This window comes from Pelophylax lessonae (assembly GCF_965119305.1).
Source record: "Pelophylax lessonae genome assembly, chromosome: 2".
Lineage (NCBI taxonomy): Eukaryota > Metazoa > Chordata > Amphibia > Anura > Ranidae > Pelophylax > Pelophylax lessonae.
Window position 1 is genome coordinate 148138466 of NC_138769.1, and position 25266 is coordinate 148163731.

The 25266-nt window shown below is 39.3% G+C and overlaps 1 protein-coding gene across 1 annotated transcript in view; it reads left to right on the plus strand.

Moving 5' to 3' along the window:
* Nucleotides 1-25266, plus strand: part of COL26A1 (collagen type XXVI alpha 1 chain) — a 580192-nt gene that overhangs the window by 103747 nt on the left and 451179 nt on the right. The window contains exon 2 of the mRNA XM_082247729.1: nt 14310-14432. Within this exon, the coding sequence (XP_082103855.1) occupies nt 14310-14432 (123 nt within the window). The remainder of the gene's footprint in view (nt 1-14309; nt 14433-25266) is intronic.

The window sequence follows — 25266 nt, forward strand, 5'->3', positions numbered from 1 at the left end:
GCTTTCCAGGGTAGAGGAGATTTCTCCATAAAGTGGATCTGTCATGCCTTTTTCCTATTACAAGGGATGCTTACATTTCTTGTAATAGAAATAAAATTAATAAAAAAAAAAAAATTGAGGGACAGTGTAAAAAAATAAATACAAATAAATAAAATAATAATACATTTTTTTTAAAGTGTCCCCATTCCTTCGTGCCCGCACACAGAAGCAAGCACATACATAGGTAGCCCGCATATGTAAACAGCATTTGCACCAAACGTGAGGTATTGCCATGAAGGTTAGAGCGAGAGCAATATTTCTAGCATCTAGACTTTCTCTGTAACTCTAAACTGGTAACCTTTAAAAAAATTAAAATTGTAGCCTATGGAAATTTTTAAGAACCGAAGTGTGCGCAATTTTAAAGCATGACATTTTAAGTATCTCTTTACTCAGGGTATATATTATTATTATATATTCTACTTTACTATTTTACCAAAAATATGGGTTATATTGTGTTTTATGCATTAAAATTGATTAAAATTGCTTTTGAAAAATTGCTGCGCAAATATCGTGTGAACTAACAAATTGCAATGATTGCCATTTTATTCTCTAGGGTCTCTGCAAAAAAATATATATAATGTTTGGGGGTTCTGAGTAATTTTCTAGCAAAAAAAATTCAGAATTGGCCTGGGTGTAAAGTGGTTAACAGACTGATTTTTCTGGGCATCTTTTTTATTTGCTTTCTTGCCTTTCAAACAAGTCAATGTACATGCTAAAGCAGCTTGTTGTATCTCAGAAGCAGTTTAATATGTCGTAGTAGTAGTCCAAAGCAACTCCACGACCAACTGTGTGTACTGTGTATCAATTGCAGGAGCAGCTGAACTTGTGCTACTTGTCTTTTTGACTTTGATGCTGACACCTAGCTCCCATGTACACAGATGTGCTTTCTCCTTATGGTGTTCAATAAACTCAGCGAACAGCTGCAGCTCAGCTATGCTTGCTTCTGCACATGAACCTGAGCTTAAACATAAAAAGCATATTAAGTTATTGGAATGCATAGAATGGTACAAAAAGCCCTTTGCATCTAAGATTTGTTTGATGTGTTGTAATGTGCACTTTCATTAATGTTATTACGGAGTCGATAGAACAATATATTAAATTCTAAAAATTGGCTAAAAATAAGAAAGCTATTTATATAGAAGGGGGCATGGTTCAGTTTACAAGAGACAGCTTGGCCTCTTTTCCCATTAGAATTCAGTGACCTCTGAATCTCTGAAATTCCTCCACTATATAACATGGAAATTGATAGCCTCAGTTAAGGAGCACTTGTACAAAAACTCTTGGAAATCTGTCTGTCTGTCAAAACAGTCCTACTGTTTCGATGCCCCAATAGCTGATCTCAACCAACTGTTACATACAATCCATTATCCTTGTGAAAACAAAAAGATAATTTGGTACAGTTGTTTACACAGCTAAAAGGTTTAGGCCTAAAAAAAAAAATGCCATCCTGTGGATAAAAGCTTTGTAATATTCCCTGTGGTCAAACCCAATTTGCCTACATCCCCTGGGCAGCTGCTGTCAGTAGTGTTGCTAAAAAGCAGTAAATAATTGAAAGGTAATGTTGTTCCTCGTGTGAAGCCATTTTCTTCAGATATCATGTGTAAATAGTCTAAAATACCAGCCAACGATGGTTTTTTTAAGAAAGATTGCCACCTTCAAACATTTGTCCTTGTGTCACTGGAGAATGTGTTAATTCCATTATAGTTACATATGTGCTTTCTGGGTCATACCTTTGTTTGTAAGAAGCCAATTAGGTCAAGGTCAAAAATATTCAGTAAATATATATATATATATATATATATATATATATATATATATATATAAATAAAAATATATATTACAAAAGTATTGGGACGCCTGCCTTTTCACACACATGAACTTAGTCTGTAGGGTTCAATATTAAGTTGGCCCATCCTTTGCATTTATAACAACTTCAACTCTTCTGGGAAGGTTGTCCACAAGGTTTAGGAGTGTGTCTATGGGAATGTTTGACCATTTTTCCAAGAGCTCATTTGTGAGGTCAGGCACTGATGTGGACAAGAAGGCCTGGCTCGTAGTCTCCGCACTAATTCATCCCAAAGGTTTTCTTTCAGGTTGCAGTCAGAACTCTGTGCAGGCCAGTCAAGTTCCTCCACCCCAAACTCGCTCATCCATGTCTTTATGGACCTTGCTTTGTGTACTGGTGCGCAGTCATGTTGGAACAGGAAGGGGCCATACCTAAATTGTTCCCACAAAGTTGGGAGCATGAAATTGTCCAAAATGTCTTGGTATACTGACGCCTTAAGAGTTCCCTTCACTGGAACTACAGGGCCAAGCCCAACCCCTTAGAAAAAAAACCACATCTTAACCCCCTCCACTAAATGATTTGGACCAGTGCACACAGCACAGTCCACAAAGGTCCATAAAGAACTTAAAAAAGTGTTTGAAATAGCAAACTATTATACTTATTACTAAAGCAGAAGATGAAAGAAAACCTTCTAATCATGATGGCTGGTTCAGGTGATAAATGTCATATATTGTCCCCGCTGTCATAGGGGTCATTTGTAATCCTGTCTCAAAATAACATTGTATTTTTTATATATATATTGCATGCCGTTACGTACCACTTAAAAATTTCTGGGTATCATAAAGACCCATTTATTTATCCTGATTTATTTCCTCTTTTGGGTCTCCATTTAGTTGAAAAATGGCTAATAGAGGATTTCCTTTTACTTTGGAATGATTTACAAACAAAAACACTGACCTAAATCAGTGAGTCAGCGCTCACTGTACCAACACAATAGAAAGGACCACACTGTCAGTGGAGTCAAAATAGAGTAAAAGGTGGATGTTATGAAAAAAATAAAGGGGGGACATTTGGAGAAGGTGTAAAAAGAGGAAATATGTATATGAGCGAACCTCATCTGTGGAAAGTACTTCTTCAATGTATATTGACCATGGTGATGACAGGTCCTTCTGGTGAGAAAGTCATAGAGTCCAAATCAGGGTACTGGGATATGTATCAGACAGGCAGCTCCTCACGAGGTAGGGAATCCCTCCAAGTATACATTGAAGAAAAAAGAAGATCAAGGGCGCTAAGTCACAAGGTGAATAAACAAATGACAATTTTATTATAGCAACTTACATGTTAAAACAGATGATCCAGGATCAACCAAAGTTAGCCTGTGTAATGTGGAAGGGCGATTCCCACAGTGAAGCCAGATGGAGTGTGCAGATGAGGAGCCTGGATGGCAGTCCTGTGCTGGATGGCGACTTGGCCGGATTGTGTCCTTTTTTCCCACAAATAGAGCTTTCTTTTGGTGGTATTTGATCACATGTGTGATTTTTATTTAAAAATATATATTTTTCACATTCTGCTATGTGACATTCTCCAAAAAAAAAATTTTAAATCAAAATTTTTTAACATTTTGGGCCAATTTGTTTTCTGCTACATATTTTTGGTAACAAAAATTGCAATAAGCGTATTTTGATTGGTTTGCGCAAAAGTTATCGCGTCTACTAACTTTTTTTTTTACTAGTAATGGCGGCAATCTGCAATTTTTTGTGGGACTGACATTTTTAATACTTTTGGGGGACCAGTGACATTACTACAGTAATCAGTGCTAAAAATATGAACAGTTACTGCAATAATGACACTGGCAGGGAAGGGGTTAACATTATGGGTGATCAAGGGGTTAAATGTGAGCCTAGGGGAATGATTCTAACTGTAAGGGGCGTGGTTTCTGAAATGACCATAGAGACATGTGATCCTATATAGAAGGATCACATGGGCTCTATGATCATTCCAGGGAAAGTTCCGGTCAGCTGTGTTTACAACAGCTGACCGTTCTTCTCTCAGTGGGGAACGATTACAGGTGTCAGGCGGCAATCGGAGCCGCTTGGCCGCTGCATCGGCATTCCCGCTGACGAGTGAGGGCGGGAGCGTGCCGCCGGTGGCGCTTGCTTGCCCCTTATCCTGCTGAGACCAAGCAACGTACAGCTACAGAGATTTGCCCAGGAGCGGCTGCCTGCAGCTGTATAACTGCGGCGGGTGAGCATAAAGCCATTAAGTGACAATCACAATCAAATTATAGTGAAAACACCAAATTATATAGTTCATAAATTCAATTAAAAATTTCAGTGAATTGATGTGAAATGATGTGAAAAATTCCTAACAAAAAATTCCAAAATATTGAGTGACAAAAATTAGTGACAAAAAATTCTTCCACTACCAACTTGTGTATCCACCACCACATGAAATGGCTGCTTACCGGAAAGGATAGACCCTAAAGGGTCAAACACACCAAATAGATGAATGATGGATGCCCAGAGGACCTCTCCTCTGTACTCATAAAAGATGGATACATTTTTAATCGAATAATCAAATGGAAAGAAGGAAGACCACAAAAGGAATCAGATCCACCATATAGGAAACCTCTCCAATTTGTTCTTTAATCATCGATCCGCTCACCAGTAGGTAATCTCCTCTGCTGCCACTTCCAGCAATATCTTCTCTTTCCTGTGTGCATTGAGGTTCACTGGAAAGGTGCACTCAACATAAATAGCACTGCACAGTGGATTGTGCATTTCTATACATTGCAGTGACGAATAGTTATTCATACATTTTACCATGGGTACCATAACACATACAGTAGGTCTGAATTGGGTCTATGACACTTTCTCAAATGGTAAATCGCATCTTCACCTATATGGTCAACCTTTCTTGCAGTTGTCAAGTGTAGTCTCTCTCTAGTTTCTGACTTGCTGCCACCTGTGATTCCACTGACTCTTTTGCAGGTATAGCTATGTGAAAATACTGTTTAAAATACAGTAATACACTGTCTCAACCTGCTCTGCACTTGCTCAGTTGTTCTTTATTTTGAAGCACTGTGCCGAATTTGTAGAGACCAATCTCCTGACAGCCAAAATATTTACTGCTGTTCAGAGGTTCTGTGTTTCAGCAAAATGGCAGCCTTGAGCAAGACGAAATAGGAACAATGCTGAAAGGAAATTTACAGCACACACTATTTTGGTAGCGTAAATATTAATGTGTAATCTATGTTCCTTGCCTAAGAACATAATTTTTTATGAAGTTGTTATGGGTAAAGTTCTACTGGAAGCACTGGGAAGCAAGTTTTCCATTTAATAAAGCCGACCTCCTGGCATTAAAGCACTCAAAAAACTTTAGTGGAACACCAGCCAAAATTATTTTTTATTCAGTATTGCACTGAATGGAGAAAGGTTAGAACTTATAGTAGGTTTTTAATATTGTCCTGGTTTCCGTTGGGGTGATATTCACTCCTTTCACATCACTGTTATTGCTCTTTTAATTCCTCTTTGGTATACTTGGATGACTCTGGAAACAATTAATTCGCCTCGACCTACTTTCAGCTATTTAATTTGCCACATTAAGATAATAATTATTGTAAGGCAGTGATGCTTCAATGGGAAACAACACAGACTGAAACTTTGAATCAATGATACATATACAAAAATATTGGTTTACATATACTTTGATCAAGGTGCTTTCAATATATTTGCTAACCCCTAGGGAGGAATGGGAAATCAAATAAATACAGTGCCCCTGCTTGCTTGATTTAGTATATGGCTTTAACCAGCTGATATACAATTTCATTTTTGGTCTGATCGAGTTTATACCTAAATCTGGAGGCTGATTGCTTCTACCTGTTTTTGAAGAATATTCCAGAATTAGTGTGGGAGTATCAGTCAATGGATTATGAATATTTATCTGACCTCCAGAGAGGCTGACCCAGAAGATGTTGCTAGTGGAGAAGATAAGAGTTTAGGAGGAACTAATTAGAAGTCTCTTCCCCTGGGGCCTCTCCCCTGGGAGGGAGCATATGTGTGTTCCAGAGATGTTGCTGCTATTAGGCCTAAGCAGCTGTTATGGCTGAGGGCCTGAAGGAAGCTGGACTTGCAGGAGGAAACCTGCTTGTGGCGGCTCGGCTAGAGAGGTGGGTGCTTTTTGCCTGAAGCTCCAGGTACATAACTTTTCACAGAAACTTGCCCGTGGAAGCTTAGCTGGAGAGGTGGGTGTCTTTCCCCTGAAGCTTCATATACAGAATTGCTCACTGAGGAGGATATGCCAGAGGTTTTTGCTTAAAGCGGAGTTCCGGGCACAGATGTGATTTTTCAATAAGCATACCCCCGGGACAGTCAGGGCTAGCACATTCCACAATGGCTAGCCTCTGATCTGTCCCGGTTCGCACTTACCTTTTAGAAGAAATACTTACTTATAAAATTTCTTCCATAGCGTTTCCATCTCTCTTGTGGGCAGCTGAAGCCGGCGCGGTCCTCTTCTGCGTCTTCTTCCGCGTCTTCTTCTCCCAGAATGCGCCGCACCGGCCCCTCTCGTCACTTCCGGTGCGGCGCCGCATTTCTAAACAGCTTCTGGGCATGCCCAGAAGCTGTTTAGCAGGGGAATGCGGAGTCGCCCGGAAATGACGTGCGGGGCCGGTGCCGTCGCATTGATTCCTGGGAGCTATGACGTTCAGCTCCCAGGAATCATTGCGAGGCAGGAAGTGACGGGGAGAGCCGCGGCTCCGAGGGAGGAAGTACCCTGAGGTGAGTATTTACGATCTTCAATTACAAGGTGAGTTTTAAAAAAAAAAAACCTAACTATCCAATTCCTTTTCAGGTTATCCAGAACTAGCGGACGGGCACAAAAAAAAAACATCGATTTTGTGCCCGGAACTCCGCTTTAAGGACTGTGACTGCTCTCATAGGGACTAACTGTCCACTCTTTTCTCAGCATCATATTGTGTCTGCTGCTATGGGGGTCTAAGACTGCTGGAAGAGGATTTTTCAGGGAAGGTGTCTTCCAAGATTTTGTGTCTTGAGTATCCTGCAAACCTAAACCCTCCTCCTAGTATTTGTTTCGAGATCTGCAAAAAATCATCAAAAAACACCCCTAGACTGAGTTTGTTGGTGTGCTTTTGGGACTAAAAACCGGGCAGGCAGCCTCTAGACAGGTAAAGGGACCAATTTATATCTAGGAGCTCCTCTGGGGGTTTGCGCTACATAGACATCACATTTCCAAACTGTACAATCTACTTGTCTTTTCACTTTGGTGCAAGACCCAGACAATCAGAGGTTCAAATAAATTCCCTAATATAAAATTATGGTATTGCAGTTTCCAGAAGCACCTTCAGCTGGTTACAGTAAATGTTGCACTTCATGTCATTTCTTATCTGATGCGTATTTTTGGTTGTCTGCTAATCCTAAATGTATGTATAGTTAAAACTTTTTTTTTAAATCTTGGATAGAGTAGGGAAGGTTTGAAACCCCTGTAAAATGTTATTGTTGACTGTCTCTATACTTGGTAGATTTAGCTTCTCTAATTATTTCAATGCTTACTGTCATTGAGACAGAAATGCCCACAACAGGACCCAGAAATAAATAAAACAACCTAATAGGGTTTTAAGAGGTAGAAGTACCTTTTTGGCTATACATATTGTGGTAGGATTAACTCAAGGAATTGTTTTCAAGCACTAAAGCTTCGGACCACTCACCAATTCTTCTTTTTAGGGCTTTCCTGGCTCACTTTTATGAAAAGTTAATTTCACAAAACATCAAAAAGGGTTAACCTTGCAGGGGGTGTCAGCATCTCTCTTCCGTAGCAACACAAATACTTCACTTCTACCTCCTGACTATCTAGGTCCAATCAGACACTTTATCTGCTTCCACACAGCTAAAAAGACTCCTTGACAGGGGAGGAGCCCTGAACTATTGCAAACACCCAATTCATAAGGGCTTTGTACCCCTGCCCAACCAGGATAGGAAATTTCATACTTCTCAAGTTGCTATGAAGCCTTTAGGCTTCGGACCCACACAGGACTTATTATTCCCAAAGGACACTGAGCAACCAGTTTCCTCTGTACCAAACATGCTTACCATCCTCAACCCGAGGATGATAGGATACCACAGCCACCTTGGATTTTAGCTGAACGCGGGAATGCTGGGAGCTGTCAATCCACGTGGTTTTGAGTTAGCACTGGCTGCAGTGCTGTATTTGTAACTGCAATAGCAATATTTTTTTATTTATTAAATCTTTTAAAATGGGGAACACTAGGTTTTGTGTGGTTTTTGTTTGCTTCCATGTATACACATGTTGCATCTAAGGATGCAAGAGCCTATATGTGGGTGAGAGTAAAGATATAGCATGTAATATTTGGAGTCACTATCCCTGATAGGAACACATTGTGTTTTGACCTTTCTGGTAATGCAGAGGTCATAGCCATTGGGTGAGTGCCCAGTTTGCACGGGTGGTGGAGACACGAAGCGTATCCTAATATTGCTTAGTCCACATTATCACAAAGGTGACTGGATTACTATTCAGACTTTCTCATTGATATTTGTATATATTTGGAATTAATACACATATTCCATATATTATTTAGTTGATTTGCATATTTGATTTATAGAAATTTGAGTATTCAATATTTGAGTTGCATGGAACTAATTATTGTTATTTACATTGAGACTACTGAGTGTTGTGAAATAGCCGAAGTGTTACCTGACAACTCCAGGGTCTTGTGCACCATTATTCTTATTGTGTTTTATTTATTTTTTGGTTGCACTAATTGGTTTTGGGTTTATTACATATCAGAAATAGGCCCGGGCATCATCTTACAATCAATTTACAGCTAGCATGTCTGTTTTGAATGCAATATATGTAGTTTAATTGCTAATTTTATCATTGTGGCCTGAAAGGAAATATTTAATCTAAATGGCACTCAGAAAAGTTATTTCATATCAGTCATATTAAGAGTTAAAGAAATCCGTAAATGCCCATAAAGAAGCTTAGTCTTTCCCATGAAACCAACTCCAGCCATGTATTCCAAGTGTAAGCTGAAATGCCCTGCAGCAATTCCCAGTACTCAGGTTCATTAACTGCAAAACAAAGAACATGCAGCAGCTTTGAGCTTTCAGCATTGGTGAAAACCCCAGCATTAAAAAAAAAAAATGCACTTACAAGCAAAGGCAAGCAAGACAAGCACATATTTTACAATATACTGTATATAACATATTATCTTTTCTGCATTGCAGGAAAAATGCTTGTCTGGCTTGCCAGACTTTATCATTATCCTTTATTTTCTCCTTTGGCATCTTTGTTATTCTGTCTTTTTGGTTTCCTGTGTAATCAAATATAGTCAACCAAAGCCCAGCAACGATCAGAGAATAATCTGACCCTTGGGGTGCTCAGCAGACATCTGAAAGGTCTGTACCCTCCTTTGTGTGTCAGTTGCCTCTTTTTCAGAGGCCGCACAGAAGTAAAACCTGACACAATTTCTTTACGTTTTTCCCATAAGCCTTGTATAAAGCAGATCGCTCAGTAAACTAACTGCAGCTGTGCATAGCTTAACTGATTACATTTCACTGGAAGGAAGTGGCCAGTGTAATTACACACATGCTCCAGAGTTTTTGTAACTGACACCTTGCCGTAAGTACAGTATCTGTTGTCCTCTCTTTGTGTACATAAATTATTTAATAATCCAGTAAGATTGTCAATCTTATTCTTATGTTACTGTCTTTTTATATATGAAATGATACTATACTATATGTATGCCTTATCTGATAAGTGCGCACATAATAAGGAATGGAAATCCTATAAGAAATATGTGTTAGAATGGGGATCTCCTAGGAACTGCAGATGTTCAAGAACTGTAAGCTCACAATAAGTTTTAATGATATCATTAGGTAGGTAAAATAAATCAATATGTATTTGATGATGGTTTGGTTGGGCAGTAATCTAATGGATGTTGTCTATCTTGTCTGGGCAAAGTGGAGTCTGTTAGAGTCGATGCTTGGATTTTTGTATACCTTGGTAACCCCAAAAGTGATATCTCCCTACTTCAATTTTTGATTACGTTCTTGTGCCCTTTAAAATAAATAATAAAAAAAAAAAAAAACACCAGGGAGGTGGAGTGCAAGCACAGTGATCTCACTGATCTTAACCACTTAAGCCCCGGAGGATTTGACTGCTAAACGACCAGGGGGTATTTTGCGATTCGGCACTGCGTGACTTTAACGTACAATTACGCGGTCGTGCGACACTGTACCTAAACGAATTTGGCGTCCTTTTTTTCCCACAAACAGAGCTTTCTTTTGGTGGTATTTGATCACCTGTGCGATTTTTTGATCACGCGCTATAAACAAAAAAAGAGCGTCAATTTTGCAAAAATAACAATATTTTTCACATTTTTTTATATGAAATTCCCCAAAAAAAAATGTAAAAATCTAAATTTTTTAACATTTTCGGCCAATTTGTTTTATGCTACCTATGTTTGGTAAAAAAAATCGCAAAAAGCGTATTTTTATTGGTTTGCGCAAAAGTTATCACGTTTACTAACAAAGGGAAAGATTTCTGTCATTTTTGTTGTTTTTTTTTTTAATGCGTAATGGCGGCGATCTGCGATTTTTTTTGCGGTACTGCGACATTGGGGCGGACAGATCGGACCCTTGACTGACATTTTTAACACTTTTGGGGTTACCAGTGACATTTCTACAGTAATCAGTGCTATACATATGCACTGTTACTGTAAAAATACACTGGTAGTGAAGGGGTTAACTTTATTTGGGAGGCAGGGGCTGTGTGTGTCCCTAGGGGCATGCTTTCTACTGTGATTGGCTATGGCTTGAGCTGTAAGGACACTGATCAATGGATCTACATACTAGATCCGTGTGATCAGTGTCTTTACACCGAGGAGAATGTTTACACAAGCTGCCTGACTTTCTCCCTCTCCCCCGCCGATCGCAGAGTGGCCGGCGGACATCGGGTCCGCCGGTCACACGCGCGGGGGGGCTCATGACCGCGCGGGAGCGGGAGCGCGCTGCCGTCGGCGTGCGGGAGCGCGCTGCCGTCGGCGCGCGCTCGCTCCCCAGACCCTCCCAGGCTAGTGACGTACCGCTACGTCACTCTGCCTGTGAGGGGCTGACCGCCGCAGTATATAGTCGTGCTGCGGTCGGCAAGCGGTTAAATGGGTTCATTTAAAAAGCAGCTAGTTGGCCATACTGCGGCCATATTGCTGCTTTACAATGGGGCTCTGAAGCCAGTGGAGCAGAATTAAAATTTGTGAAGGGAAAAAGCTAGAAGAAGGAGATCCTGATCACATGATCTGTCAAAATCATGTTATCAGTCTCTTTTCCATTCAATAAGCTCTCTCTGCAATGTTATGCAGAGACTAATCCTCTGGACATTGCATTGTCTACACAGTGGTTGGCACGGAGTAATACTGTAATGTCCAGTAGTCTTTTAGAGATATAAGAAATTGTCAGTGGTTAACCTTTCCAACATCAATAATACATAATAATTCATTTAGGGTTCACTGACTGTTTTATTGCTAGGGATAATTGTATAAAAAGCAACAGATGCGGTCTCCATGCGTGTAGTAGAGTAGAATGGTACTGATAAGAGATTTTTGCAAAACCAATGCCCATAGAACCATATCCCAATGTAAAACTATTTCCAGGCAAAAAACTTTTTCTAATTGGCTTTCTGTAGAAAGCAGGCATGGTATATTGAGTGTCTATCAAGGGCAGAATGAACTGAACTGAACGCTCCAGGGTGGCTCTTCTGGTATCATAGTACTATGCATATGTTTCCCCACAAATGTTGCCTAATCTTTTTATCTCTTTGAGCTTTTCCAGTTTTCTTAACAGATGGCTTCATTTCCACTGCACATTCTGAGCATTTCACAGTATATCGATCATCGCATTCATTTATATATTTCACATGTAGAGTGTGAGTCACTCAGTCTGTGGGAGATTCCACGACATATAATGTTATCACCTTTCATTACTGCTAGTGCACAGTTCAGAGACACTAGCGTTCAAACAAGGTAGAATGTGTTTATTAAAGATGTGTTGTATGGTATTTCAATGTACATTTATCCTGTAAGAGTAGTGTAAAATTAAATCCACACCTCTTTTCAGTTGCATTAGACTACAGTGGAAACAAATTGGTGGCCCCAATCAGTGAGCCACATGTGGCTTTTAGCTGCCTATATAGTATGACTACCTGCGGCCTCTAACCATGCATTCAATAGATATCTGTCTGAACCTCTATAGCATCATACACATTACATGAGCAAAAAAGCCAAGCAGAGGTCATCCAACATATATAATTTAATTTAAATATCAAACATTATTTCTTCTGAAATCTGTTTGATTCTTATTTTTTAAAGTAGTATAGTTACTGTGCTGCAAATTGCTTCAGACCCTTGATATAATAGTATTAGCAATTTTTTGTGGTATACCTATAACCAAAAATGATAATCCTAATTGGACTTTATTATAAAATGGTAGACATCCAAATGTGCTTTCACATATGTTTTAGGTATATGCGAAAGGGTTTCCTAGTATCTGAGGATTCCCAGATACTAGGATTCCCCAAACAACTACCTCCATCTGTGTTGAGTATACATTTCCACACTGTAAGGGCTCATCCACAAGTGATTTTGGCATGTTGACACATGTTATGTAGAGCATGGCCAAAATTTTTGATTAAGATTTCAATGCATGCCCATGGACCAAAAATACACTCTTGCCCTAATTTTTTGCAGCTTCAAGTTCAGGTGTGTTTGTTTTGTTCATGTATGTGTTTTGAGTTGCCATTATATCATGCATACACAGACGATTTACTATGCTTTAACATGCATGATAACATGACAATATGTGCACAGAAGTTTTAATCAACCTTTGACTTTTGAAGTTTCACAGAACTGTTTCAGGAAGATGTTGGTGCCTGTTCCTCTTCCAAGGTCATTAAAAAGGGACTCGTATTCACTTTTTAATTTTCTTGTTACTTTATAGTTTAGGAATTCTAGCAGAATGATTAGAACTGGCCGCATACAGTGCCATCTCATTGACTATTCTCCTTTAGATTTACCAATAGAGTCCTTATTGGATATAAATTAAATACATTGATTAGATCCCTCCCTTAGTCTCCCTTACATTGTAGTCTCCCTTACTACAATGTGTTGGTTTTCTTAGTAGCTAGTCTTAATATGTATCCAATACCAAAATATTTTTTAAGTGTTGGATAAGCTGGGATGGGGTTAGAACCTGTAATTTTTTAATATTGTCTGTCCTAATAGGGAGATTTCCAAATAGTGTCATTGCGACTGAAAGAGGGAAAGTGAGAAAAAATCCAGAATTTGGAGTTGTCAACAGAAAAGGCATAAATTTTGCAATGGGGACATCTGTTCTGGTGACAACTGTCTAAAATGACTTTTTCCTCACTTTGATGGAATTTTCTCTCACTCCCTGTTGTGTCTTAATGAGCAGGGAGCATGAGGGGCAATCTCTCAAATGGGACATAGTGAGGGGTTGTAGCCATTTACAAAAATGAAGAAACCAGGTGTGCTGTGCAATAGGTTTGCTTCAAGAAGATTTCACAGCTTGGCCAGGTTAAAGCTGACATCTGGGCTGGAAAAAATACCCTTGCAGTAGGAGCCCCCACACTGCAATGGTTAGATGGTCATTAAGTGTAGGGGTACAGGAATAAGGAGTAAAACTTACCAGCAGGCTCTCATCATATATGTGACTGGTTCAGGACTGCTACCTCTCTAAGGGACTTTAAGCTGAGTTCCCCATCCCTTGAGATAATAAGCATTTAACCTTTGCAGTGCAAGGGTAAATCACAGCAAAGGTCTTTTTTGTTAACGAACCCAGGGTTCAGCTTTAAAATAAAACTGATGGCAAAACTTTGTTTTAGTTTTGGATGGAGTGAAGAGGGGCTAGAACACCTGTCCAGCATTTATTGCTCTCTGTGCCCCTGGGAGATTCACCCTCTCTATTTGTCTTGCTTACCATTATCATCAAAGGTGAAAGTAAAAAAAAAACAAATTTATGGGTTGACTCCAGAACAGTAATAGAGGGGAAATCTTCCAATGGGCACATTCGTTCTGGTGACCCTGGAGACACCATGGGATTCCCTCACTTTGGAGAGATTTCTTTTTACTTCCTGTTTTGGCTATGGAAGAAGAAGTTAAAAGAAATCTCCCCAATGAAACACAGATGCCCCCCCAAAAAGAAAAGAAAAAAAATGGCAGGGGTTTTACCTCTCCCTTTCTCTATCCAAAATGAAAAAAATATTACCTTTTAGTTCTGCGTTAAGATTTTCATGGCTTTTTAGTGATTGTGGTAGAAATTTAGAAGCTCCATTTTAGATGAAGAGTAAAAAAAAAAGCTAAAAAATGTAATTAAATGTAGATGTTTATTTTGCTTGATGTATTGACTGACATGTATTAATGTTTCTGTTTCTGTAGGAATTGGTGTCAGTTCACAGCAACTAAGACAGTTACTTGCCAAGTACAGAATGGATCAGAGACGGTGGTCCAGAGAGTATACCAGAGTTGCAGATGGCCAGGACCATGTACTAACCTTGTCAGGTACTATGAAGTTTTTAAACATCTAAGAATTAGCCTTCTTCTAAAAACTGGTGACCCTATTTACATTGTTTAATCTTTTCTAATCCAATATTTCCATATTAATGTTTGCCTTTAACAGCTATCCCTGTAACCCATTGTGTATGCAAGCTGTTTTTGGGAAAAAAAAATGGTCTACGTTAAACATGTTTTTAGGGACGTATGAAGGCTGCCATTGCTGTTCTCCTGAAAATGCCATTTGCCTATGTCTCTCTATTTTCTCAGTCACTGACCTGGGATTAGAATGTAGATGAGAAAGTGTGAAGTCAGAGTTCATGGTCTGCATCCTTGTCCCAGACCAGTGCAACTAGAAATTCCATAAAGACAGGTCTATATACTATATATTTCTAGTACAAGTTTTCTTTAAATTATATAAAGTCATTTGTTGTGTCAAACTGATTTATAGCAAAACAATGCATTGGAAAGCAGCAAGCATTTTAATAGTTTTTTAGATCATATAGAAAAAAAAAAGCTATGAATAGCTATGAATAAGGAAAACTACTCTTAAAATTAAGATTGAATCTAAAAAAGAAAAATCAATACAGGTTGATGCGTATGGGACCAGCCTAAGGGCTAAACTAAGGGAACAACTTCTATTTGCAACCCTGTAACTGTCGCTTTTGCTGGACAGCTTGGCCTGCATCTAAATGTATAGAAGAGGAAAGAGAATTAATATACTAATATGACAATTACAGGCATCACTATATACAGTTAAAAGAAAAAAAATGTTATGCTATAGTGATCATTTAAAATCAAAACCCTGAAGATTTTGTAATTTCTTTCTTTAGCTTTATGTAAGAAGACAGATAACTGTAATAATTATATCACCCGTGGCGAGCCTTTAAGCATTTCCATCTTTTATTTAAAGCACTATGCTGAAATACAAAGCTGTGATCTCATATTCCAGCAAAACACTGGACTTCTGGCATTACATTTCATTTCATTTAGTACTTACCACTGTCGGATACAATACCTATTTAACTGGATGTGATGAATGGAGTGATAAAATAACCAAACAAGTGCTTTGGACTATTTAAAACCCCAACTAGATTTTCAGTTTAAATCAGATAAATACATTCCAGGTACATTTAAAACAAAATGTGTTTATAGTTCATTATATTTAGAAAGTAACAACATCCTGAGTAGAAAAGCCTATTCCCTTCCAGCATGTTGTGGAGAAAGACCTTTGTTCTGTGTGTGGAAGCGGCAGTCTCTCTGCAAAGGTCTGACAGCTCCTATAAAGTCAGCACCACAGCTCTCCAATCAGCAGGGATCATAAGAGTTGCTGATTGCAGAGGTCTGGGTCTGATTCAACAAGGGGGAAGTGAGGGCGGGGGTCTACATCAGGCCTTTACAGAGAGACCCTTGTTTCACCAGACAGCAACAGAATCTGCACCATACTGGCAGTGAACAGAGTTTTCTGCTTTGGCTGTGGCTGTTTTCCAAAGCAAACAAACTTTAAATCTGTATACCTTTCACATGGTTCCTTTGATTTGATTTAGGAACATTCAGCTACTGCGTGGATCTGATCAATAGTCAAGTCCAAAACCTATTTTGACTAGATAATTCGACTCCAACTTATTCGTTTAATGCTGTCAGATCAGTAAAAGAGAAATTTGGATCATCCACAATGTTTGGCAGCAGGTTACTGTAGTTGGAGCATTTTTTATTCCTCATTAAAATGAGCCAGTCTGGATGACTGCTACCGGGCACAACCAAGCTTCCCATCCAGCAAAGAACTTGCTGCAACCTAGTGACCAAAAGCCATGCTACTTTATGGTATATGTGTAATTGTGTATTATGCTGCACAGGTGTGCATACCCCAGAAATAGCAGCACTTCTGTAGTCAGGGAGTAGGAGCCAGGACTTAATGGGAACATTGACAGATACCAGCCATTCTGACAGGTTCTGTCGAAGTAGAGGTCACGTGTTGTATTTTTCCTAAAAAGAAAAAACCAACTATAACATAAAAAAAGTAAAGTTATCTTTTAAAATGTGTAGTGTAATCCTGGCCATTTATTGTAAAATAATGAAATAATGTTTGAACAGAGGGCATATTTGAGACACCCAGCACCCATCCTTTTTTTTCAAAGCAACAGTAGCTAATTGGCTGAAAATTCTAACTCAGTAGAAAAGATGAAAAAGTCTACTGAGGTCTGAATGAGCTTTCTTAGTTGTCACCCAATTCTGCTGAAATTGTCAGGAACCCTGTACTTTGCTCCCCTGCTGCTCTGTTTGCCCAGGGAAGTGACATACCAGGTACTCCTGGTTCTCAGGGCTCATGTGACTCACTTGCCTTTCTCCTATGTGATAGAGCTGGTGATTGGTCCCTCAGGCACCCACTGATTTCACATGGGGTCTGGAACCTGGAGCTTCCACGAGGATTTTTCTACTTCCGTGGGTGTGTTTCTGTGCTATTTCTGGCCTTATTCTGACCTCCTTCTAAGCTGAATCTTGCAGCAATTGCATTCCTTGACTTATACAGAGAGAAAAGCAGTTTGGACACCAACAGAAGTCTATGTACACAGGCCCTTAAGAAAATTTCCAGAAAAACTAAAAATCCAGTTTCTTTGTTACCATCCCATGCATCAACACAGACAGCTCCCTTCCTCACAATACTCCCATTTTACACCCAAACAAAGATGTAGATCTTTCAGTTTTCACCATTATGACTATGTTCACAATTGTCCATAAGACACAGCCACTATGTAAGCTAAATGAAACATGCAGTGCCGCTCTCAGCTGAGACAGAGATCTCCCTGCTGGTTGCAGTGAAGGTAGCTGGCGTCAGTGCACCATTCAGAGGTGTAAGAGCATTATTAAAGAGAAGAAAAGGCTCCACTCTCCAACCCAGTGCATTAGTATGTAGATAATTGTGGCCTCAGCCAGCACCACTCCAGCCACCTCTGTGACCAAGCCTGGTGAGCGGGGCGAAACATGTCAGGGGATTGTGGCTGGAGCGGCGCTGGCTGAGGCCACATTCAACGTCATACTAATGCACTGAATTGGTGAGCGGCGCCTTTTCTTCTCTTTGATACCGCATTGGCTAGGTACAATGTCAGCGCTAGCAAAGAGCAGTGCAATGTGCATTTCAGCTTTTCATTGTTGTTTTTTTTCCTAACATTATATGAAGTGTCATGTAGGCTTGATGTGTTGTGCTGCTGTGCCGTGACATGTGGACATGCTGCATTTTTCCACCGCTTACTAGAACGCACTGCTTTTAATAAAATGTCAAAATGTGCAAGTCCCTGCTGACAGTATGAATAACCTAACACCTATTTATTTCTGGATCATTTAGATTGCCCCTGGTTATGGAATGTGGCATTGTAGTGTCACCATTAATTGCAAATTGAACTTTAAATACAGCTAATTTATTTTTAAGGTCAGACTTCAGTCCACAAGTGCAGTAAAGAGCAGCAGTAGGGGTCCTTCATGTGTTACAAAGAGATTATAAGAGTAAAACATCCTTTCATGATAATACACAGCAGATTCACAAGTAAAGCACAGGTTTCCATTTGTTCTCCTAAAATTATTAGAAATAATAACACTTTTATAAAATAGAAAATGCATTTTGCTTTAGAGCATAACTAAAGTGAGAGCTTTTTTAATTTTTTTTTTTTTTTTGTATTTTGGTAGAGTAGGGAATGCCGAAGTCATTTTTTTCATTTGTGTCCCATTGGGGATATTTCCCTTCACTTCCTGTCCTGTAGAAACAAAAGGGGTCAGCGAAAATCACCTCAATGTGAGGAAAATCCCTCTTAGACAGTTGTCATTGGCACAAGTGACCCCACTGGAAGATTTACCCTCTGCTCATGTTCTTCCCACATTCATTCACAGAGATGGCAGCTACCAAAACAAATAGAGAGAGTGTATAGAGGGAGGGACACAGGTAGCAATAAAAAAGACAAGGGTAATAACCCCCCACCACTCTACCCAATACTAAAATAAACCTTTTGGCTTTAGATGTACTTTAAAGAAAAGTACTGATTATAATACGCACAGATATTCTATTAACAAAGCAAACAGTTTAACCTTTGAAATTATTTGAATTTGTCCAAATTCAGTTGATCTTTAATTGTTGCCATCCTGTGCGAGTGCTTGCTCACACTTCTATGTGCCAAGCCGCTGATGACTCAGTCTTCTGCCAGGAGACCATCAATTTGATAACAGAATATTTTCTCGCAAACAGATGTAGCTGTTGCTATTGGGCCATGTATTCAGCTGTTTCCCGTCACCAGCCTTATTGTTTTTATTATGGCTCCTTGCGTAATAATCTGATCAGTGCCATATGCTGGAGAGTGAAGCACTAATTGTGGACACAACAAAGGAATATAAATCCAGCTGTGGAGTCAGCAGCACTGCACACATTGAATACTTAAGTCATACATGCCTACTTTTATGTGCTCTGTTGGTCTCTGCGATGTAGGATGCTTCTCATGATTCATCAAAAAGCATTAGAGCAGTGAAATGTTGCTTTCCACATGTTGCAGTCATTAGTTCATTGCATTTATCTCTTGATGCTACCGTACTTTTGTGAATCACAACTTCTAAGTAATGTCGGTCAACGAACATTTCAACGACAGTTATTCTCATTTATCATATCTGACATAAGAGCCATCAACAGTTGTGATGCCACTTTTTTTGACTGATGTTTCTGTCACCCCCTGCTTCCTCTTCTCTTGCCATCAGTAATTGAATCATTTAAACTGATTTCATTTTTACTGTGTCTGTACTGTAATCTAAAATTGTGTATGTATATATATATATATATATATATATATATATATATATATATATACACCCTATATGTGGTCTTTTTCTTAGCCCTAAAGAAAGGGGCTCTTTAGGACCCTTACACAAGTTGACATGCTTATCTTGAAGATATGATCAAATAGAAAGACAAAAATGTTAAGGGTAACTTCACTTTAAGGGGAAACAATAGCAAATAAAAAATAAAGCATATGCATATGCTACACAAACAAATTACACATAAAAGTAATATTTCACCAGTTCATGCGCTGATCAGATGCACACTCCAAGGCTTGCTGGTGGTCTTTTTTGAATGCACACTTTTAGAATGTGAGGTCGTTGCAGCTCTCCTTGTTTCCACTTGGTGGCGGACAATGAGTCTGTATAAGAATTAGAAAAGGAGACACCAGCGCACAACCGCCCTCGCATAATAAAGTTTTAATTGGACATTGGACAACATTTCTAACAAATACACTCACATGTTTCAAGAAGATAACAGGCACATACAACGATAGGTTCCCTATCTTCCTCTCTACCCCGGATGACCCCTTCAGATGTTATGAAGATCGATCGCTGCTCCTAAAGTGCCTGATTACCCGAATCCTGCAGGTCACCTGAGGATGGAGGCTCCGCCTCAAAAATGCATTGTCATAGCATCCTAGCAAGCGTACTACGTTGTCCCGTTCCTTACTCCCCTTCCATCTACAGCCTTCTTGCAGGGCCACGGCGCCCATGGGCAGTGGCGACTAGCCGGCTGGTCCGGGCGCAGGTGCACTGGGCTGTGAATGCTGGGGCCGTAGCGAGGAGGATTCAGGTCATTAGGCACTTCAGGAGCAGTGATCGAGCTCCATAACATCTGAAGGGGCCATCTGGTGGAGAGAGGAAGATAGGGAACCTATCGTTGTATGTATGAAAAAATATACCAAGGTATATTCCACGCGCCAAGGAATAATCTAGCAATTATGATGTATAGTGTAGGGTGCAGCAGCTGCTATAGAGTAAAGGGATAAATGAAAGGTATAGCCTTAATATTAAAGCCAGCTACAGCGCTTGCAGAATATAACCCTAATGGTGAAATCCAGTAATGGTTCACTAAATTTGACAAATTAAAAGTAACAAGTGATATATGACAAGTAAAAGGATATAAATTATCAGTAGAAGTAATTAATCAATATAAAGTATTAATAGTAGTTCTTGCTGGACAAACTTGTGATCCTTGCAGAAAAAACATTCATTGATCTAATAAATTAGTATGTGCCACAATTTACATCAGTGACTTCATAAATATTAAATAAATAATGAATCAATATATATATATAATCAATAAATAAGAAAAAAACATAAAATAGATATTGACTGATCACATAAATAAAGCCCAAATTGAGTGACTGTAGTGCTCAAAATGATCAGAAAATCCTCTGTGACTGTATATTTCCAATGGTTCAAAAGTGCAAGTGCTCAAACGTGGGTGTCCATAAATTTTGTGACATTGATTCCTTTCACTGTGTTTGTGGGTAGATTAAATCACTTACCAGATCCTATGGGTCCTATATGCCTTATAGCAATAGGACCACTCGCGCTTAATTGCCCCCTGGGATGGGTTCCCCTTTAAACTCCTGTGGGCTGGTATCAGGCTCCTCCTTACTCTGGGGTATACAACCAGTTAAATATGAAGGAAGGAAAAAGAAGCTCCAGATGGTGTAGTATATTAGAGTTCAGTTTATTGCCCACAATGTGGGTTTTTAAAACAGGTAGAGTATACAGATAAAATATTAGTGGTCAGCGGTCAGCTTGTGCAGGCTGCGCGTCCTCTCTGCAGAGTGGCGAGCGGTGCTTCCCGCTTGCGTTCCACCTGACGTACCGTAATGACGCTATGTGTGACGCTATGTGACGTTTCGTCACTTCCTGTGACGTCCTCAGAGATCTGATATGATCTCTGAGGACGTCACAGGAAGTGACGAAACGCGTAAGTTTGGAACACATAGCGTCATTATGGTACATCAGGTTGAGCGCAAGCCGGAAGCACCGCTCGCCACTCTGCAGAGAGGACACGCAGCCCGCACAAGCTGACCGCTGACCACCAATATTTTATCTGTATACTCTACCTGTTTTAAAAACCCACATTGTGGGCAATAAACTGAACTCTAATATACTACACCATCTGGAGCTTCTTTTTCCTTCCTTCATATTTAACTGGTTGTATACCACAGAGTAAGGAGGAGCCTGATACCAGTCCACAGGAGTTTAAAGGGGAACCCATCCCAGGGGGCAATTAAGCGCGAGTGGTCCTAATGCTATAAGGCATATAGGACCCATAGGATCTGGTAAGTGATTTAATCTACCCACAAACACGGTGAAAGGAATCAATGTCACAGAATTTATGGACACCCACGTTTGAGCACTTGCACTTTTGAACCATTGGAAATATACAGTCACAAAGGACTTTTTGATCATTTTGAGCACTACAGTCACTCAATTTGGACTTTATTTATGTGATCAGTCAATATCTATTTTTTGTTTTTTTCTTATTTATTGATTATATATATATTGATTCATTATTTATTTAATATTTATGAAGTCACTGATGTAAATTGTGGCACATACTAATTTATTAGATCAATGAATGTTTTTTTTTGCAAACATCACAAGTTTGTCCAGCAAGAACTACTATTAATACTTTATATTGATTAATTACTTCTACTGATAATTTTATATCCTTTTACTTGTCATATATCATTTGTTACTTTTCATTTGTCAAATTTAGTGAACCATTACTGGATTTTACCATTAGGGTTATACTCAACAAGCGCTGTAGCTGGCCTTAATATTAAGGCTATACCTTTTATTTATCATTGTATGTGCCTGTTATCTTCTTGAAACATGAGAGTGTATTTGTTAGAAATGTTGTCCAATGTCCAATTAAAACTTTATTATGCGAGGGTGGCTGTGCGCTGGTTTCTCCTTTTGTAATTCTTATACATAATTGCTACACAAACCATATTGTAATTTAATGTTATTAAAAATATCTTTACTTTTCAAACTGCAGCACTGTCATTTTCTGTCAAATTCAATCTAGTATGGGAACCTGGAGGCCTTCTTTACACATTTGGTGTACAGAACTTGCCCAGAAATGTAATTTCCTACTTTTGTGATTGGCTCACTGACTTTCTCAGAGGTCTGCACTAAGATATAGGTCAACATTTAGACATCTTGTGCAATACAAATTTCCCCCAAAGAGTTAATGACATTTAAAGGGATGCTGATGCTGCAACTTTCTTCATTAGAACATTGCAAGAGCATCAGCTAATTAATAATGAAAAAGTCTATCCCATTCTGATTCACTTTGCACACTGTCATAATCAAGCATACATTTTTTTTTCAATGCAAAAATAGGTAAGAATCTGCAACAATGCTTGTTAAAAATCCCTGCAATGTACGTTGATCACCCAGAAGGGATTATTTTTGTTTTAACAAAAGTAGAGTTATTCTTTAAATATTTTGATGTCCTACTCTTCTTATTTAGCAATTCTACACTTTAACCTATTCAAAGTTATGAAAGCTCTTCTCCCTGGAGGCCGGCCTGCCTGAGTAGTCTAGATCAAAATCGACAAACTTTCCAAAATGAAACAACAAGTAACACCACTCTTCCCGATTGATTCAGCTCCACTGAAAATTGCTACAGCATAAACTGCCTGGCAATGTAGAATGGTTGGATTCACTTCATTGTAAAGATATGTTAAATTTGGGTGGGACAGCACTAGCTTAATGCTAATAAATAAATCTGTGCTTGAACAGCGGTTGTAATATGTTTTGAGTTACTGGAAATACTCTGTGGACGGTAAATTGCATATTATCAATCCACCAGAAAATTTGTCTTATTGCTCGCAGATGAGAGAAGTGATAGCATAAGACTGCCCATACTGTAAATGCAGGGCTGTCTTTAATATTGATTGGACCCTGGGCAAATATTTTCTTGGGCCCTCCCAAATCCACTTATCAACTATTTGCAGGCAGTGCAGGCTCAAGGGGCAGCTGCTTTGGGCCACGCAATAATGACTGGCCCCAGGGCAGCCCCCCCTTTTGCCCTGTGTTAAAGACGGCCCTGTGTAAATGGCAGAAATTTCAACATTAGCAACTGGTAGTGACATATCTCTCTTGTTTTGCTTGTATGCCATCACACCCTTATTAACTCTTACGTGGTCCACTAATAGCCCAGTCAACTAAGGTGGTGTTATTATTATCTCTTCCTATTATTAGGACATACATGGACACCTAAGGTCTAACCAAACATTTAGACCTTGTCCTCAACCTCTTAAACATGACTTATTACCTGAAATTCAGATGTAGTACAATAATGAGTTATGAAAATCTGTTAAATATATAAATAAATGGGTTTATTTGCTTGATTGTCAAGTCAAGCACAAGAAGCATAAAGGAAAAGTGGTTTGTGTTAGAAAGCTGCTGCAGATATAACTCTTATGCCAGCTATATGTGGATTGAAGTTCGGCCAGTTCTACAGGGACAAACTAAATTTGGATCCATGTATTGACAGGGAGGTTGTACAGAAGTCTATCTATTGATTTACTTCTGTACAACCGCCCTGTCAGGATTTTACCAGCTTAATCGGTGCCAGCGGCTGTAGATGGCAGTGCAGATCAGTGTGTTCGGAGGTTGGGAAGCCTCCCTGCTGTCAGAATATAATGGCTCAGGGATTCCCTCATCCACATCAAATGTGTGGATGGGCAAATCAAATCAGTTTTTGAACCCAAAAAAACTGACTCATCTATGGGCTGCCTTACCAGTCAAGATGGGGCTGGACACGCCGCTGAGCACTTCTTGTTTTATTGGAAAATGACAGAAGCCCAGAGACAGGAAATTACATTATAACCATGTAGTTGCACTAGAAAGAATATTACATTTATCAAGTATCAAACGTAATACCACCTAATGGCAGTAATCACAGTACAATATATGAGAAAAGATTGCTGCATTATTGTCGGTATAAAGCTAACACTATGAATCTGAGATTATTTTGGGATACATTTAAAATGCATTTAGGATGCTTTTTCCTTGCTTTCACATTCACTTGTATGGAGGAATAAAGCAAAATTAAGCCATTGTGCACATTGATTTATACACTATATTGTCCAAAGTATTGGAATGCCTGCCTTTACATGCACATGAACTTTAATGGCATCCCAGTCTGAGCCTGTAGGGTTTAATATTAAGTTGGCCCACCCTTTGCAACTATAACAGCTTCATCTCTTGTGGGAAGGCTGTCCACAAGGTTTGGGAAGGTGTCTATGGAAATATAACGTCCCTAGGAACATATACAAAAGTACAAGTAGCGCAGGTATAATTGAGGAGAAATGACGTAGCATATAAACCAGCCAAATCTTGATACAGTCCTTATACATCCATGAATGCAAAATTTAGTGCAAAAAAGCTTCAATGCAAAAAATTAAATGCAAAAATTCAAAACCAAAGGGTTAATTCCTCAGTAATAGTCCAATCCACCAAGTGAGAAACACCATCAAGTGTTGGGATCACCACTGCTCTACACCTCCACACAAATCCCACTCAGGAACGATTACTGCTGCTATTACTGGATTCCAATCACGGGTGATCCCTTATCTCCCTTCTTCTCCCATCATTAGCTCAGACGGTAAACTGTCTCTTTCTGTTCTCTGAGTGGGATTTGTGTTACCACAACCTGTTTGCCTGTCCTATGCAAATAGGAGGGCCACAGCATCTGGTGAGTTGCCAGTCCCCCCATTATCACATCGGTGGAGGTGTAGAGCAGTGGTGATCCCAACACTTGATGGTGTTTCTCACTTGGTGGATTGGACTATTACTGAGGAATTAACCCTTTGGTTTTGAATTTTTGCATTTAATTTTTTGCATTGAAGCTTTTTTGCACTAAATTTTGCATTCATGGACGTATAAGGACTGTATCAAGATTTGGCTGGTTTATATGCTACGTCATTTCTCCTCAATTATACCTGCGCTACTTGTACTTTTGTATATGTTCCTAGGGACGTTATATTTT